Source organism: Podarcis bocagei (assembly GCF_964188305.1).
Source record: "Podarcis bocagei genome assembly, chromosome: 10".
NCBI classification, from domain to species: Eukaryota; Metazoa; Chordata; class Lepidosauria; order Squamata; family Lacertidae; genus Podarcis; species Podarcis bocagei.
In genome coordinates this window covers 77330357-77349454 of record NC_138135.1, presented here as the reverse complement: position 1 = coordinate 77349454, position 19098 = coordinate 77330357, and the positions used below count along the sequence as shown (strand labels likewise).

General features: G+C 45.8%; 1 protein-coding gene across 1 annotated transcript in view; it reads left to right on the top strand.

The window, feature by feature from the left end:
- Positions 1–946: 946 nt before the first annotated feature.
- Positions 947–19098, top strand: part of CAMK1D (calcium/calmodulin dependent protein kinase ID) — a 229498-nt gene continuing 211346 nt past the window's right edge. Inside the window, exon 1 of the mRNA XM_081212178.1 lies at positions 947–1103. Coding sequence (XP_081068304.1) covers positions 1012–1103 — 92 coding nt within the window. The 5' untranslated portion in view covers positions 947–1011. The remainder of the gene's footprint in view (positions 1104–19098) is intronic.

Sequence of the window (19098 nt, the reverse complement as noted above, 5' to 3'; positions counted from 1 at the left end):
TCCTTTAAGTTAATGCAGCACAACTGCTGTGTTAAGCAGGCTGGTGGTTCGAGCCCCCCCAGGGATGGCTGTGGGCAGAATTCCAGCATTGCGCGGGGTTGGGCTAGATGACCCTTGAGGTCCCTCCAGCTCTGCCATTCTGCGATGAACAGGCTTCTTCCTTCCGCGGGTCCCCTCGGAGCGGAACTCAGTTGCAGACCACCCGCATTCATCTGTCCCGGGTCAATACTGCATTTCAGGAAATGGGGAGAACTTTCAAGTTTCCTAACTGCCTCGATTCTGCAATGGCAATGGAGCACCTCTTTGGTTCCGGGCGGAGAGAAAGGCTGCAGCTGAAAGCGAAAAGGCGGCGTCCCTCGTTGCACGGCTCCGACTCTGCCCCGCGGAGAGAGGCCGGAGCCGGGGGTCGCTGAGCGGTTTCGAGGCCCCTTTCCGGCGCCGGCTGGCCAGGCAGGGCTGCGCGGGCCGCTCCGCGTCGGACGCGGGGAGAAAGGGGAGCCGAGAAAGGGGCGCGCGGGTCTCCGTGTCTACACATATATATATAGGATCCTTTTGCTGCAATGCGAATTTGTCTCGAGTCCTTGCGAAGGCGGCGGCGGCGGGAAGCCCGGAGGAGGCGCGCGGGGGGCGGCGGCTTGGCTGGCTCGCTTCCCCGCCCGGCCATTTCCATAACAACCAAGCGCAGCCCGATGTGCCGCCCAAACGCCGCCGCGCCGGAGGCGAGCCGAGTCCGCGCTGCGCTGCGTCCCTCGGGCTGCAAAGTTCCTTCTGGCTGCGAAAGAGCCGTCAGGCGAGCGGGGGGGGGGCGGACCTGGGGAGGCGGGAGCCGGCCTGTCGCGCTGCTCTGCCCGCTTCTGGTCGGGCGGGGAGGGAGGGAGGGCGGAAAGGCGGCGCGGAGGAGGAGGAGAAGCGGCGGCGGCGGCGGCGGCAGCAGCAGGAAGTGGGCGCGCGAGGCGAGCGGAGGAGCCGCCGAAGAGAAAGCCCAAGCCGCCCGGGCTGCTGCGCCCCGCCATGGCCCGCGAGAACGGCGAGGACGGCTCCTCGTGGAAGAAGCAAGCCGACGACATCAGCAAGATCTTCGAGTTCAAGGAGACCCTGGGCACGTAAGTGGCCGCGCCAGGCAGCGTCCGGGCGGGCGGGCGAGGGGGCTCCGGCCCGGGGGAGCGGGGTCCCGCCTTGGGACCAGGAGAGCGCTCCTTTCTCCTCCCTCCTCGCTCCCCGTCTATGTGGAGCGGGAATGCCAGGGTTGCCTGCCCCCCCCCCGTCCCCGTCCAGGAGCCCCGGGGCCCCTTCGGGCCGGCAGGCAGAGCTCGCTCCCGCCCGCCCGCCGCCCGCCCGGTGCCGGGGCTCCGCGGAGAAGTCCGGGCTGAGCGCGAGAGAGCAAGGAGACGGGGTGCTGCTGCTGGGCATGGGACGGGCATGCGGACAGGGCACATGGGCTGCGGCATTGGGGGGCCGTGCTGGCATGCGCCTGTTTCAGTTTTCAGAGGGCGCCGTGGACATAATTTGACACTTGGGCCGATCCCGGGTTTGCATGTCCGCGCATCCTTGGAGGCTGCTGCGTTATAGCCGCGCGAGAGGGAACTTGGGCTGGGACCACAGTTCAGCCAGAGGGTATGAAGCAATGCAGTATTTTAGTGTTCACATTTGCAAATGCCAGTATATGAGAAGGCAGGTGTGCTGGTGAAAGTGTGCGCGCATGTGTACTCTGCTATTGAGATTTTTAAGGTCTTATGAATCCTTGAAAAGGCGCTGTTCAAATATGCCGTGCTTTTGCATTGCGTAGATCACAAGCTACTTTGAAACAGTGGCAATGATAACTGCCCTTTTCTTTTGGGGGCAAAATGCATGCTGTCATATAGGAATCAGGAGAGTCAGCTGTACATATTAATAGCAATGGAATTTAAAAGGACAGCGTAAATATGGTTTGACTTTTATGCTTTCTTCTAAAGCTGACTGCAGAGTCTATTCATAGAAAGAAGAGCAGAATAATCAGAGTGGATTGGCTGTGGGTTTTTCCCAGTGCATTGGTGTGGCTTAACTGTTGTTGCTAGAGAGTATGCCCTCCCCCCTCTTTATTTATAGTGCTTGGATACACAGATTAGCAAAACAGATTTTTTTTTTTGATTTTTTTTGTCTGAATCAACATACTCAAATAGTTTAAAGGAACAAGGTGTGATAGGAAAATAGTTTTCAGTTTAGCAGTTGTTTTTTAAATAAGATGTTCTAGGTGCAGATGGCTGTGTATTGTAGGAAAGGTCAATAGACGGACTGCTATGTAGTTGTTGATTTTAGGTTTGTATGCACATCTGGCTCTGCTGTAAGTGCAGCAGCTGCATTTTTAATGCTATGCCTCTTTAGGATAGCTTAGGTGATAATTATTATGGCAGTATTAACTTGTACTACACTTGCTGCACCTGCCCGTACAATAAAAACCTCACGCTAGCATTGTCATGACATTTATGTTTCGCTGTGTTTCATGGGGGAAGTTTGTTGAAAATGTTACTATCCTGATTTTCTGAACGTGAGTGCAGCAATCAGACATTTAACATGGAGGTGGTTTATGCAGGTTGGTATTGATCAGGCATTCATAGTAGGTAGCAAAACATAGATTTCACTTTATGTGTGTGCTGCTCTATGGATATTAACACTATTTTTTGTCCCTGGGTGTTTGCTAATAACTTGTACTATCAAGACTTTGTATAATAGAAACAAGCCTTTTCTTGCCATGTAATAATTAATATTAGCTAAACTGTGTTGGAGACAATAGAGTCATCATAAGAGACTCATTTAAGAAGCAGTATAGCGATTATAAAATTTTACCTGTATGCCTATTTAGAAATGCACTCTGCACGAGTTTGGATGCTTGAGATGGTCTAAAAGGTGTTTGACTTTGGGGATAATTCCAGCGCTGCCACTGACTAGAATGCCTATCAGTAAATACTGCATAGTGGCGTCATCTTGCCCTGAAGGTGATGCATTGATTCAAATGGTTTCCTGTAGCTTGTGCCAAAGAAAATAATTACGTTTACTACTAGATCACTTGTGCCATTAACCTTTAATTGGTTAGTGTTGTAATTTATGATCTATGACCACAAAGCTATATTTAACTATATAGTTGTCAACTTGGAGGTTTTGTGGTTTTCTTTATTATAAAACACCTGGACTTAATTTTATGCATGAAAGTTAGGACCAGGAAAAGTTTGGTTAAGAATACAACAGGGTTGCCAACATTTTCGGCAATTTCTATTTTAAGCCATTTCATTATGCCCTGGGTTGTGTGCACTAGTAAAAAAACCCAAAACCAAATTCTGCTCAAAACAATCTAACTGCTGTATCGAGGAAAACTGGATTCTGTGACTTGTATAACTTACGCAATTTAAACTTAATTTATTTTACATGGAATAATGTATTCTGCAATTCCTCCTATTTTGCCTGTTGCACTCTGACTTGGTTTGTCACAGGAAGGAATAAGGAGGTCTTCAGGGAACTGGAATCCTTCCCTGCCATTGGAAGACTTATTCATCCATCCATCTGGCTTATGAGATTTCACCACACTTTTCCTACATGCTTTCAAATATATGCTCACTACTATGAGGGTTAGAGACTGGTCTTTAAAATGAGAACTGTGACTCTCAGGTTAGATTCTGCACCTAACAAACCCTGTACCTTAGCTGTGCTCCTTGGAATTGTGACACATACACAGGACACCACATTACAATTAAGGCTGCAATCCTAAACTCTTACCTAGAAGTTGTTGTTGTTGTTGTTTAGTCGTTTAGTCGTGTCCGACTCTTCGTGACCCCCTGGACCAGAGCACGCCAGGCACTCCTGTCTTCCACTGCCTCCCGCAGTTTGGTCAAACTCATGCTGGTAGCTTCGAGAACACTGTCCAACCATCTCGTCCTCTGTCGTCCCCTTCTCCTTGGGCCCTCCATCTTCCCCAGCATCAGGGTCTTTTCCAGGGAGTCTTCTCTTCTCCTGAGGTGGCCAAAGTCTTGGAGCCTCAGCTTCAGGATCTGTCCTTCCAGTGAGCACTCAGGGCTGATTTCCTTCAGAATGGAGAGGTTTGATCTTCTTGCAGTCCATGGGACTCTCAAGAGTCTCCTCCAGCACCAGAATTCAAAAGCATCAATTCTTCAGCAATCAGCCTTCTTTATGGTCCAGCTCTCACTTCCATACATCACCACTGGGAAAACCATAGCTTTAACTATACGGACCTTTGTTGGCAAGCTGATGTCTCTGCTTTTTAAGATGCTGTCTAGGTTTGTCATTGCTTTTCTCCCAAGAAGCAGGCGTCTTTTAATTTTGTGACTGCTGTCACCATCTGCAGTGATCATGGAGCCCAAGAAAGTAAAATCTCTCACTGCTTCCATTTCTTCCCCTTCTATTTGCCAGGAGGTGATGGGACCAGTGGCCATGATCTTCGTTTTTTTGATGTTGAGCTTCAAACCATATTTTGCGCTCTCCTCTTTCACCCTCATTAAAAGGTTCTTTAATTCCTCCTCACTTTCTGCCATCAAGGTTGTGTCATCTGCATATCTGAGGTTGTTGATATTTCTTCCGGCAATCTTAATTCCGGCTAGAGATTCATCCAGCCCAGCCCTTCACAGCATAATTCATAGCTTCTCTGAGTTATTCAAGCCCCTTCGCCACGGCAAGGCAGTGATCCATGAAGGGGCTTACGGTACCTAGAAGTAAGCCCCATTTAATTCTGTGGGATTTACTTCTGAGTAGACATGGTTGGGATTGCACTGTAAGATAGCAATCCCATGCATATTCAGCCCGGATGTGCTTCTGAATAAATATGCATAGCTCTAAAAGCCTGGCTTAGCCTTATGGTCCAAACCAGAGGTTGTGGTTTGTTTCATGCCAGACAAACCATGATGATAAGTCAAGGTTTGTTCTTGGCTTGTTAGTAACAGTTTGTTTGAACAAAGCAAACCATGATCCCCTGGTTGGATGTAATACTAACCTAGGATTTTGGCTAATTTCCTTTGCATGCTAGCAAAGAGCAGCCAAACTGCCCAGGCAGGTAGGTGCATGGTAAATCATTAATGATAGCATACCACGGCATGAGAGGCGAGCCATTGTCTACCTTTCCCATCTTCATTAATTTTCCAAAATGCTTATGGAATGGGTCAAGTCTGTGTTCTTTTGTTCATGTAGTCCTGAGTCATAAGCAGTGTAAAGCTGGATTGATTTACAGTCAGTGGAATGGTGACTTCATTCTTATGCAGTCATATAAGCTACATGGAAAATATTGAATTCCTTGGAGCAGCGGCGGAGGAAGCCACTCGGGCATCTAGGGTGGCACGCCATAGGGATGGGGCGAGCCTCCCATACGCAGAGCCTCCGGAGTCTGCCTGCCTCCTCCCACTCAGCTGCCCTACAGCTGGGTGAGAGGCAGTGGGCAGACAGTTTGGGCAGCGCAGAGGCACCCAAGCCACCTTCTCTCCCAGGAGAGACATTGCAGGCCCCGTAGTGAGTGCCGCCTGGCATTTTGTCACACCCACAGTGGTGACACCCGGGTCAGGCCGCCCCCACCGCCCCCCTTCCTCCACCCCTGCCTTGGAGACCTGAACACTTACGTTCTGCTTCCAATTCTCCTGGCTCATACTGTATAGAGGAGATAGATAGGCTTTTAAGTGAAAAATAACATGCGTAAGGCCTAGGAGAATGGTTTGATTGAATACTTTTCAACTGATGGTACTTGTAAAACCTGACATACTTTGAAGTACCACTGGCTGAAAAGCACTGGTCACGGGAGCTGCTGTAGACATTGTGAGGAAAATGAGCCATGAATGAGTGAGTGAGGCCAAAATTTCATTGGCTTTTGCTGTTCTAAAAGGGCCCCTAGGCTACCAAGATATGCGTTTGTGCACAGTGTGCAGCTTGGGCCTGAATGAGAGCATGTGTGCACCAGAAGCAGCGAAGGTTCCCTGATGTTTCTCCCCACACAACCACTTGAAGCTGGATCTTTTACATCAGGGATGGGGAACCTGTTGTTAAAATACAGCTACAATGATCCCTGACTATCGGCCATGCTGGCTGGAGTCAAACAACATCTGGAGGGCTACAAGTCTTTCAGTACTTTTCCTAAAAAACCAGAGGCCTTTCTCTTGGGCATTGTCGGCCAATTGGTGTCAAAGAGGGATAGAACTTTTTTTATGTACGCTACAACAGCAGCAAGAATACTCATCGCAAAGTATTGGAAGACACAAGATCTACCCACTCTGGAAGAATGGCAGATGAAAGTGATGGACTATATGACATTGGCCGAGATGACAGGCAGAATTCGTGACCAAGGAAAAGAGACGGCGGAAGAAGAATGGAGAAAATTCAAAAGTTATCTTAAGGACTATTATAAACTTAATGAATGTTAGAGTGTTGTGGTTCTTAGGAACAAAGGGATACAGTGATATAAGGTCAGAATACAGAGATGACTAAGATGACAGAGGTTGGAAAGTAACAATTGGGAGTTGCTATAAAATTATGGACATTGGGATGCAGAAAGGGGGGGTATGGGGAAGTCCCAGAAAAGAGGTTTATGAAAATATGTTATGAAATTATACGTGTATGTTTGTCTTTTTAAGTGTTTGTCTGTTCTTTAAAATTTTGTAAAACTAATAAAAATTTTATAAAAAAAAACAACAAAAAAAAACCAAGTCTTTCAGTTCTGATGTCTATTTTTGCTTAGAAAAGTAAGTGCTATTTAATTCAGAGGTTTAGTCCCAAGTAAATATGCAGAGGATTGCAGCCTTGTTGCATACACTTACTTAGGAGTAAGTTCTAGTGATCTTTCAGTCTAATCTTATGCAGAGCTGCACAGGCCTAAGCCCACTGATGTAAAAATTCACAAAACAAGTTCCACTACCAAAAAACCTCTATTTGTCATATATTCTGTCATTGTAGCCAATACCAGTACTGATTTCTGACTGCTTATAGCTTCTGATAGGAGAATGCCAAACTGAAATAATTATATATTCTAATCTTGTTTCTGCTGCACCTTTTAAAAGACTTTGAGCATGTATGTTTTATAGTAGCTACTTTTATAGAATTTACGAATAGCTAAAAGCTTTGTCCATTGTTCCTTAGTCTTGTATATGAGGCAACTAGAAATTAATGCAAATTGTTTTGGATAACTCTGGTAATTTTGTTAGTTCAACTACCATGACATAATTTTATAATTTAATTTTGCCCCGATACTGAAACCGAGCCATATTCTGCACTGACATGTGTTAGTGAGTGTTGATCATATGACTCATAGGTTTTTGTTTGCTGAAGCATGCATCCTAACATTAGCTTCTTATGCTACCAGTTCATCATTGTAGTGCACAACTGGGACCATGGGAGGAAGGGTTGAAATAATATTTCTTCTGGTTCCTGGGATGGGGCAAAACTAGGCTTTATTTCACCCGGGTCCAAGGCCCAGTTTGCCCCCCAACACATTCGCATTCACACAAACACAGGCTGGGAGCCTCAATGGCACCCCTCTGGGGGTTTTACCTGGGGCAAAAGCCCTGGCTACCCCCCCCCCCCGTAGCTACGGCTCTGCCTAGGATCTAATAGCACCATTTTTTTAACTAGTCTTGTGGAAAGCTGGGATAATATTTACATTTCTAGGCTTTCACATGAGATTTTTAGGAGTATGGTTGCTGAGGTGTCTGCAGTTGTCCCAACACTGATGGCAAGTGCCCCAGAGACAGGCAAGTTTATGACAGAACAGTGCTTTTTCATGCGTGTCCCATGGCAACCCTGATGCCCCATTCAGGAAAGAGTGCCCCCTTTAGACCATGACACTTGTTCCTCTGTTTCTGACCAACATCAATTCCTAGCAGTGTTTTCCCCCTGGGTGAACTCAGGGGAGCGCAGGCAGGGCTGGCCTCTTTCCCCACCAAATGTTAAAAGTGTGGCATTCACTATAACAACTTCATGGTGAGTACCAGAACTTTTTGGCTGAGGAGGGGAAAGCACCGGAGGAGCGCTGGAAATAGTGTGTGCGCATGCGCACGGGTGCTCCTCTGACCCGGAAGAGCGCGTGTGTGCACACACTCTGGCCCATCCTCCGATTAAGGTTGCCGACCTCTGAGTTAGACAAACTGTTGCATCCTCTTGAAAATCTTCAAGGCCTTCTTCAATTTCAAACTGACACAAACATGTTTGGGCAGTGGTTTTTATTTTTTATTTTGTACTAAGCTTACATACTGTAAGGGAGCTTAAGCAAGATGCTCACCAGATAGACATTGAAAAGTAGAGTCTATACATTTCTCCCTCCCTCCCCCCCCCTCTCTCTCTGTTCTTGCATTCCGTTGTATCTATTATCTTCTCATAATTAAAAATGTAATCCCTATTTTATAACTTACATAGAATGTATATATTTTAAACATTTCAAGGCCATGCTCACTTACATTAACAATCATAAACTGCAATAGCACAGCTCAATAAAACCCTCTCATTTAAAACAACTGTCTAAAACAATACACAGGCCAGCAGCACATCATAATAAGCTAGAACTTTAAAAAATGATTGACATAATAACCAAAGAAAATTAAAGGAATTACAGGCCCCTGCAGAGTATATGCTTTATCAGTTAGGATGTATGAACATCATGGTAGTATATTTTAAAACAGATTTTGATTACAGTTATATTACTCAGAAACAGAGCAAAGATATATGCTTGCTAATTATTATTACTGTTGTAATGTTGTTAATTGTTGCTTTTACTGTATCATTGATGCACAAATCAGTCTGCAAAGCGATAAACATGACAGATGCATGCTCTGGAGATTCTTTTCAAGTCTAACTTGCTTCATTAAGCTGTTGCGAATAATAACTTTTCAGTTCATGCTTGTTTTCATACTCTTGAAAATGAATGTAAATTTAGGTCCTATTAAGTAGGTCCTCTTAAGTGTTGACTATGACTCTTGGATATGTGAACACCATTACTGGTGGTAAGTTGAGAACCATATTATCTAAGTTTGTAACAACCAGGCAAGCTCAAATGAAACAATTATGATCTTTTGCTTTTACATCATTTTCAAAGACAGTGGTAGCAGTGTAAACATGCCCCAGATCCACAGCTCTGTGGTGTGTTCTGTGTCATACAAATACCGTAAATGCCCAAAGCCAGTGATTTTTTTCTAGGAAAAATGGTCTAGGTACTGCAGACTATTGAGTACCGCCAGAAAAAAAGCACTGATCCCAAGGTTTGGGACACCAACTGTGCAAATGATGGCGCATCTTTTCAAAAGGAGAGTCCAGGGAGCATGTCAGTTGCTGGGTCAAGGTCACAGCTGATGCCAAGCCTTGTATCGTAGTGTCTGCTGTGGCTTATAATCTTGTAACGTGTAGCCTGCTGTATGCTGGAACACTATATTGATTTTTGGAATAAACCATTTAAACCTAATAACTGTGACAATAGCTCAAGCCCTGAGTCTGAAAGTGGGAGCTAGAACAATATGTGCTTTTTGCCATGTTCGAAAGGATGGTTTTATTCTTATGCATTTCTGTGCAAATTTAACCAGTCAGTTGAATGATAACTGACAATGCAATCATTCATGTGCTTACTCAGAAGTAATTTCTACTGTGTTCAGTGGGGCTTTCTCTGGAAAAGTGTGCATAGATTTGCAGTCTGAGACTCGTACAAGTTTTGTTCTTGTTCCCTTCTCACACGCCACTCGCCCTCGTGGGACAGGGAGCACTGCGGTGTGGCCCTGTCCTGCCATGCAGGGGCATACATGATTATTCAGGCAGGGCGGATCACGTGGCTCTTTTCAACAGACTTCTCACTCCCCTCTCTGGTCAGGGAGTTCCAAGATTGCTACCATAGAAACACAATACTTTCATTTGGCCAGTAATGTAAAGGGAAGGTGTAACAGCTGAATAGAGATTCTGACTAGCTTGTTCTCACTATCATTTCTGACCATTCTCCTAGGAGTGGAAAAACCTTGATTATATTAGGAAATATGTGTGCATTTGAAAACCAAGGAAAATGTCATTATATTTGAAGTGGAAAATTTATTTAGAATGCAGTGCTGTGCTGGTGGGGGGAGTTAAATGTTTCTGAGGGTGCAGTGGCTTGGATCTAAAAGCTACTTTCAGCTGTGCTGTGGGTGTCCATTTGTCCTTTTCCACTTCTCTATGTGCAGCCCCCCCCCCCCGAAGAGCTGCTTTGGAGGATCCCTTCACACCCCCACCCCCACCCCCGGAGCCAGGGTTGGCGGGGGAAGCAGAGATGGGAAAGGTATCTCTCCTCTGCTGCAAGAGGGGGGCGCCTTCCTTTGGATCCAAACCTTTATGTTCCCAGTGAAGTTATGAACTACAAAATGTGTTCTTCCCTTCTACTTTAGAAAAAATAGTTTTTGAGTAGAAAAGTAAAAGAACTCTAAGTAGCCTCTGTCTCTGAGAGGCTTAAAGCAGTTTTCACACCTCCTTAACATCCTCTTTACTGTTTGTGGCTTTCCTGATCAACTGACGTGAACATATGCCAACATCTACTGCTGCGTTTGCTTGGTGTTGCTGTTGTGGTTTCTTTTTAATCATAGCCCAGGGAAAGTGATGCTCCTTTGATGGATTTAGTGAGGTGGTGGATATGATATGAAGCACTCTTGTTCATGTACTTACATCTGTGAGCTTTTCTCCAGGGTAGGGAAGAACCAGAGACTTGCCTTTTTGTTTCACAGGTGTGGTGCCAGCCAGGTGGGGTGGTTGCTGGCCTAATAGTAGTTTGTAGTAATTAGCACCTTTCTGAAGAGCAGAGCCATTGGCCTGGACACCTGCTATGGTTGCCCAGGGCAACCCCAAGATTCCCTTGGGGAGCTGGCAGTTCAACCCACATTTACCCCTGCAATTGATTTGGCTCAGTGCCTCCAGCACCTGCAATGAAAGGACTGCGGCAGAAGTGAAGAAAAAACACACAATTAAAGTACATCTACTATCATTACTATGAAGAAGGCAAAACTCTGCATAGCAAAGACCGGTTGAAAATGCAGGTCACTGCTGCAACAAGGACATTGACACATGAATCGGGGTGATGGCAATGGGCAAGCTCTACTAGCAGACTAGAGGAGAAAGGTTCCCTCTTAGGTCCACCCCACCCCAAAGCCGTTGCTTCAGCCGGATGGTTCCCGGGATCGGCCTCTCCTCCTGCCGTGCAGCGTGGCTGAATGGCAACCAAAACAGCCAATCGGCCAACCCCAGAAAACGAGAGGGGAAGACTCCAGGTGCGTCTTAGGCTGCTCCCCCAACCAAGGGGTTCAAAGGAGGATCTCAGTAAGTGGGAAACCGGGGGATTTTGCTAAATTGTACCTTACTTGAGACTTCACTGTATCCGATGGCTGCAGTGCATTTTTAAGCTTCACCCTCCTGTGGTAATAATTGTTCCATTGCTGAGACAATCATTCTTGGTAGGACTCCTGGGGTTCTTTGCTTTGTCTTGTGAATAATGTCTTCATTATGCATACAAACCAGAAAGCAAAGCAAGTTAAGATATCAAGCTTTTATGTAAACAGACCAAATTATGTTAAGATGAAGTAAATACAGTAACAGAGGAGAGAGAAGGGCTGCATGAATTTTCCATTACATGATCAGTTCATTCTTGCTATTAAAATGCCACGTCTGAAGGTTTCCTTTTCTGTTTCTTTTTGAGTAAGACTATTGTTGCTCAGTATAGCCAATAAGACAAAGAAGAAAAGCCACGGAAATATCTCAGATTTGTACATAAATAATTCAACATTTCAGTAGTTGAGACAAAATCAACACCATCACTCAAAAGCTTTACAAAACTAGTCCAAAGTATGAGGTGAACCAAAATGTTAATGTTCTTTCCATAAAATACTTTCAAATCCATGTGGGTTTGCTCTATTTCCCACCCCCATCAGAGTCCAGCTGGCTAGGACATGATGCAGGGCCTTCTCATTTGTGGCACCTGGAGTATGGCATTCCCTACCATGGGAGGCCTGATTTCCTCCCTTCTCCCCCTTTAAAGGATTTTCAAAGAATTGTGAAGACTTTTTTGATTCATCAATATTTATTCTATTTTTGTTCCCTTCCTGCTGGAAGAGCAACACTAAAACGAATGAGTAGGAAGCTTACAAGCAATGTCGCCCTCTAGACAAAGGCAGGTGGTGGATGGTATGGCAGTGACCCATTTGCTGCAAAGGGCAGGCTCCAGTGCTGGAGAGGCACCAAAGGGAGCACTGGTCGCAGTAAAGTCTACCCTCTCAGTCTGGTACATCAGCTGCAGGAATGGCAGGACATCGCTTTGGTCACTCATGCTCTGGCCATCTCCATACTTGACTATTGCAATGCACTTCATGTGGGGCTGCCTCTGAAGATGGTTTGGAAATGCCAACTAGTGGAAAATGCAGCAGCCAGGATGCCAGCTGGGGTCAGATGCTACTTTTGTGCCAGCTGCATCTGCTACTGCACCTGCGTATGTTCCAGTTTGTAATCTAAGATCTGCATCTGAGGTCCTACTTGTGTGCCTGCCAGTGAAATTGGTTAGGTTGGTGAGCACATGAAAGAGGATCTCCTTGGTGGTGGTCCTGCAATTGTGGAACTCTCTGTTCATTCAGTTCTGGCATTCAAGAAGCCCTTTAAAATCTTATTTTCGCTATTGCCTTAGGATAATTTTGGTTAGGTTCAGTTTCTATCTGTGTATTGTTTTATGAGGTCTTGGTGCTAAGACGTGAGTATTCTAAAACTCAAATAAGTAAACTGACTTGTTGATGTTATGTATTTATTTACACTCCACCTTTTCCCCTGACAGGGATTCAAGGTGGCTTACCGATAAAAATAAAAACAGCTAAAAATGTAGGGGGGAAATCATTAAAACCAATGAAACACTGATAGAATTAAAACTATATGCATATACTAACAATAAAAACAGCACAATGTCAATCCCCTCATTATAAGTAGTCGGTTGGCAGGAATAAGAAGTGGGTGGCATAAAAGCTCAGCAACATGGATTTGGTGCAACTAAGGTTTGGGTGTGGAACTGGACAAAATGTGCAAAGCCCTACACATACACTTAGTATTTATATAATGCTTTAAAAGTTCGAGGCACTTTGCTTGAAAAGTTTGTAACCTACACAGCAGCCCTGTAAGTTAGGCCAGGGGCGGAGCTTCATGCTGTGGCACCAGGGGCGGAGAGCAGGCAGGGGCGGGGCTGGCGCACGTTCTGGGGGCGTGACATGCTGCCTGCAGGGGCGGAGTGCGCATTCTGGGGGCGGGGTGGCAGCCGTGATGGAATCCCACTGGGATTGTGCTGCCGGGGGCTGGGTGCTCCCCCGCCCCCCTCTTCCTCCGCCAGTGCGTTAGGCCCTTATCCCTTGATCGCAGGTGGGGAGGAAAGCTAAGACGGAGCGAGAAGAGTGTCTAAGGTCAGGCAGTGAGTTTGTGGTGGCAGCAGGAGTTGAGCCAAGGACTTCCTCATTGAGAGCTTTGTCCGGCCCTCTTCAAGCACCCTCACTTCCCATTCCTTTCATGAGTTTGAGGTAATATCTGAAGAAGGCTGCTTCTCTTAGCCACCATGGTATACCAGGGAGCTCTCAGATATAGAGAGGTTCACACAGGTGGCTGAACTTGCTATTCACATCTATTTATTTATTTTAAGAATTTTCATACCACTTAATAATGCCATTTCTGAGCAGAGTATAATAGGGATACAGGAAGACTACCAAAGAGCTATAGCACAACATCAGCTAAACTAAGACATTAAATAAGAAAAACATGTGCTGGGATTTTTAAATGAAGTCTTCATCAAGTGCCAGAAGTTCAACAGGGAGGGGACCTGTCTCCTCTTAGCAAAGGTTTGAGCACACTTGGATACGCGCTGTGTGTCCACTAACAGTGATTTCTCTGAAAACCTCAATAATTGAGCAGGGATATAAAGCATCAAGTAGTCCTTAAGATATCTTGGACCCAAGTTGTTAAGGGCCTTGTAAATTAATATAAGAGCCTTGAACCTGGCGTGCAGCATATGAGCACCCAGTTCAAGCATTTAAGCACTGTGTTATGTGCTGGCATTAGCTTCTCCCAACCTACAGTCTAACTGCAGCATTTTGCACCAGCTGAAGCTTCTGGACCATGTGCAAATGAAGCTTCTGGACCATGTGCAAATTGCAGTAGTAGACTTGAAGTTACCACAGCCTGAATCACCATGGCCAGGCTGCCCCTGTCCAAGAATAGGCATTGTTGGCTCCTAGTCAGTGAGGCTATTTGAGCCTGTAGTGACAAAGATGGATCTAGGAGAACACCCAAACTTTTCACCCGTTCCTTCAGAGGGAGTACAACCCCATCCAGAACAAGCAGCTGGCCAGTCTTCCAGACATGGGAACCAACTACCACCAGTGCCTCTATCTTCCCAAGGTTCAAGCACAGTTTATTGGCCCTCATCCAGTCTACCACTGTGCCCAGGCAATATTCCAGATCTTGCACACCTTCTCCTGACCCACATGTTATGGAGAAACAGAGCCGTGTGTCATCAGCATGACACTTTGCTCCAAATCTCATCATGACAGCTCCCAACAGCTCAATAGAGATTTAATTTTAATTTTTAAAAAATAATATTTATTAAGTTTTCCAGTTTAAAAATCCAGTAAAGGCCACATTAAAGACATTTCAAATTATAAAATAATCTAACAGTCCAAATATTAAGCCAAATCATAAAACTTTGTTTGACTACCCATGCTCTGAGGTCGGAGGATTGCCATCATCTCTCATTTGGACTGCTTTCTTAATTAGTCCAGGTGGTTCCCATGAATCAATCTGATGTTAATCCTTCGTTCGTTTTCACAGCCTCCGAGCCTCTGAGTTCGTCCAGCAAACGAGTTATATCAAAACAGTATATTTCTGTGTGGGTGTTTCTTCCGTGTCTTTCACTTTCACTTCTTCCTGCCAGTAGTTATCCAATACAACATGTCCCAAAATGGAGAAAATCTGGCTTTCTGCCAGATTTTCCAGCATATGTCCAAACCTCTTCGTTTCATCTCATACCAGAACAGATAAGCCTGAACTTTGGCTGGAAGCCTCAATTCCCATCTTCTGATATTAACAGTCCATCAGAATTAATTGCAAATTCGTAAATCTTTCCCACACAGTTAATAATTACCGTATTTTGCGCCCCATAAGACGCTCCGGCCCATAAGACGCACCTAGTTTTTTGGGGGGGAAATAAAGGGAAAAAATTATTTCCCCCCCAGGCGCGGGGCTGGGGCACCCCGAGCTTCCCCCGACCCCAGCCCCCAAACAGGCAGCTCTCTGCAAGCCGTGGGAGCCCAGCGGTGGTTCCCGCTGCTTGAGGAGAGATCCGCGAAGCCTGCACGTGCTGGGATCAGCGCTTGCAGGCTTCGGGATGCCTGCAACTCTCCCCAAGCAGTGGGAACGTTCCCGCTGCTTGGGGAGAGATCCGCGAAGCCTGCGCGTGCTGGGATCAGCGCGCGCAGGCTTCGGGATGCCTGCAACTCTCCCCAAGCAGTGGGAACGTTCCCGCTGCTTGGGGAGAGATCCGCGAAGCCTGCGCGTGCTGGGATCAGCGCGCGCAGGCTTCGGGATGCCTGCAACTCTCCCCAAGCAGTGGGAACGTTCCCGCTGCTTGGGGAGAGATCCGCGAAGCCTGCACGTGCTGGGATCAGCGCTTGCAGGCTTCGGGATGCCGGCAACTCTCCCCAAGCAGTGGGAACGTTCCCGCTGCTTGGGGAGAGATCCGCGAAGCCTGCGCGTGCTGGGATCAGCGCTTGCAGGCTTCGGGATGCCTGCAACTCTCCCCAAGCAGTGGGAACGTTCCCGCTGCTTGGGGAGAGATCCGCGAAGCCTGCACGTGCTGGGATCAGCGCTTGCAGGCTTCGGGATGCCTGCAACTCTCCCCAAGCAGTGGGAACGTTCCCGCTGCTTGGGGAGAGGTCCGCGAAGCCTGCACGTGCTGGGATCAGCGCTTGCAGGCTTCGGGATGCCGGCAACTCTCCCCAAGCAGTGGGAACGTTCCCGCTGCTTGGGGAGAGGTCCGCGAAGCCTGCACGTGCTGGGATCAGCGCTTGCAGGCTTCGGGATGCCGGCAACTCTCCCCAAGCAGTGGGAACGTTCCCGCTGCTTGAGGAGAGGTCCGCGAAGCCTGGAGAGCGAGAGGGGTCGGTGCGCACCTACCGCTCTCGCTCTCCAGGCTTCAGCGAAAGCCTGCATTCGCCCCATAAGACGCACCCACATTTCCCCTTCATTTTTGGAGGGGAAAAAGTGCGTCTTATAGGGCAAAAAATACGGTAGATCAAAATTATGTCAATATTACAGTACAGTACAGTCTCGCTTGCGTATATAATCAATCGGTATTCAGACTTTCCAGGCGGATTTGCCAAGTAAAGTAGCAAACACGCAGTATATAAAAAAGAAACAAAGGCGACTCCCCCCCTTCCGTTCCGACATGCCAGTTCCATAGTCTCTCTTCCACTCGAATCTTTTAGCATCTCAATGGCTGAATCAGTTCGCAGAGTATTTTATCTCCCCTTAGTCAGAACATGTCTGTTAATTAAGTCCGAATTACCATATTAAAAAACAGGAGTTTGTTCGCTCATGGCTGCGACTTTGGAGAGTTGCCAAAGAGACGCACAGTGTTTTCCACCCAGCGCCCCCTGGCCCTTCATTCCTACCAGCCCTGGGGGGGTTGGGAGGATGATTACTCCCATCTTATCCTCAAAATATCCCATGTGAATGTAATCAACAGCCTCCGCCACATCAAGCTAAACCGGAAGTGCTCGATATAGATTTTAAACAGCATTCAAGACAAGTTCATGCACTGCAACACACCATAATGCAAGGACCATGTGACTGAAACACAATTTCCCAGGACTGTTCTCTGGATACAACCTGCTGGTAGTAATGAAGCCACTGCAAAGCAGTGCCCCTGCTACCCATCCTGAAGAGCTGGTCCAGAAGGGTTCCATGCTCAATCATATTAAAAGATGTGATTGTAGGACTTTTTCTTTTTCCTTATTATGTCATCAAAGCATCAAATCTCTGCAAGTTATTATTCTCATCCTATACTGTGTGCTGTAAGGAGGAGATTGCTTTTTAATGGAGTTGTGTAAAGATACGCCAAGGCTCTTCAAGATGAAAAAATACCATGTCGTGCAACTGTAATTTTGAAGCGCTGGCCATTAATTTTAATTAACTAGTCCCCATATTTATGTCATCATAAACTGTACTGAACAGCAATTCTCTTGCTGAAAGCTATACAAAGGCTCCATCATATAAACACAAATGATAGGAACTTGGAAGAGAGTAGGAATAGTAGATAGACTGTTTAGAAGGACAAAGTGGATCTTACATACCATCACCATGTATCTAATGCTCTCTATTCAATGACCCAGAGTATAACACAAATTCTTATGCACTTAACATAATCCCATTTGCTGCTATCGTGGCTATCGGCACAATCCCATATATATTTTTGCTCAGTTCTGTGTTCAGTTGAGCTTACTCTCTTGTAGATAAGTTTAAGATTGCCATCTTAATGAATTTTGAGTACTATTCTCTCCCCCCCCCCCTTCAGTTCATTCTGTGGAATCAGTGGAGCTCTTTGCTGGATTTCTACATGTCGTTAACATAAAATCAGAAATACTCCTGACTTTCACCAGCTGTAATATAGACTAGCACTGGAATAGCCAGCATGATGCTGTTCAGATGTTGTGAACTGCAGCTGCTCACCAGCATAGCCAGTGGTCAGGGATGATGGGAGTTATAGTCCACAACATCTGGAGAGCACCACATTGCCTACCTAACTTGGCAGTTCCTTTTGTCAGTGAAGCTGACCATGTCTGTGTTCATCATAAAATAGCCGGAGGTTATAAATCTTCCAGTTTCAAGCTTGCATCAGCATGGCTTTCCTGCTTGTTTTTGCTTCTTCCAAGGATTGCCTCTCTGAAGGATCTGCTTGCAGTACTGCTTTCCTATATTCTGCCAAAATGACAGAATTCTGCTAACGCTTTGTGAGAGAAGTCTGGATGAAGAGGGAGGAAGGTCAAAGCAATTCCAGTGCAATTCCACTAGTGTGCACTACATTTGCTACTCACATATTATGCTTGAACATTTCTCCTTTATACTGTCACCTCCTGTGCTTTTATAACACTAACAAGTTCACTTAGTAATCAAGTGTGACACTAAGTTTTATTTCCAAAATAAAGTTTGCTTATATCTAAAGCAGAATTCCCATAAAAATAAAATGTGAAAGACAGTCATCCTCTCCTTTGGTATTTCTATGGTCTGATCTACAAATGCACATTGTTTCCTTGATGTCTGTAGCGTTAAATGATAAGTAGCATGTATGGCTTGCTCATTACAGATATAATACCACATATATAATAATAATTTAAAAGGGAGTCATCCCAAATAATATGGCTCAGTTCAGATGTCATGAACCTAAGTCTCTAAAATGTAGTTTGAAGGTTTTGGAATGTTCCATATGTACTCCCTCCCCATTTATCCTCTCCTTTTGTGTACAGCTTTCCTCTTTCTGTGTTTAGTTAATTTATCTATCTGTGTACCATTTTTATAGACTATTTAATGTGTAAATAAACAGTGTATCATAAAGACACTGCAGTCTCCACTGTGCCTCATTCCCAAAAGTAAACATGGACCCTTGCATGGACTCGTGGCATCTCCGCACCACTTGGAGATTGGGGTGGCAGGCAGTGATATTTTCAGTATCGACAGAGTCAGTTCAAACTTTCAGCTGCCAGGCATCAGGTGTGGAGAAAACAACCAATGAATTTGCATGTTTTTAGGGAGCCGATTGTCCATATTTTGGGATCTTACAGATGGCTGACAAACATCTGCTTTAATTATTGCAATTCCCAGTTTGGGTGCAAAGGCAGGACATTTATTGAGCCCTTGGGCCCCCACATACATAGCTGAGAACAAAGAAGTGCATGGCAACTGTTAAATCTGACACATCTCTATCATTGTGTCTTAAGCAATTACTCAACTCATTCTCTCATTTGACAAGGGAACCGTGACAAAATCAAAAACTAATTTGCAGAGCAGATAATATAAATACTCTATTTCATTTCCACTGAGTGTCACTTTAATAAAAACCTGACACTTTTA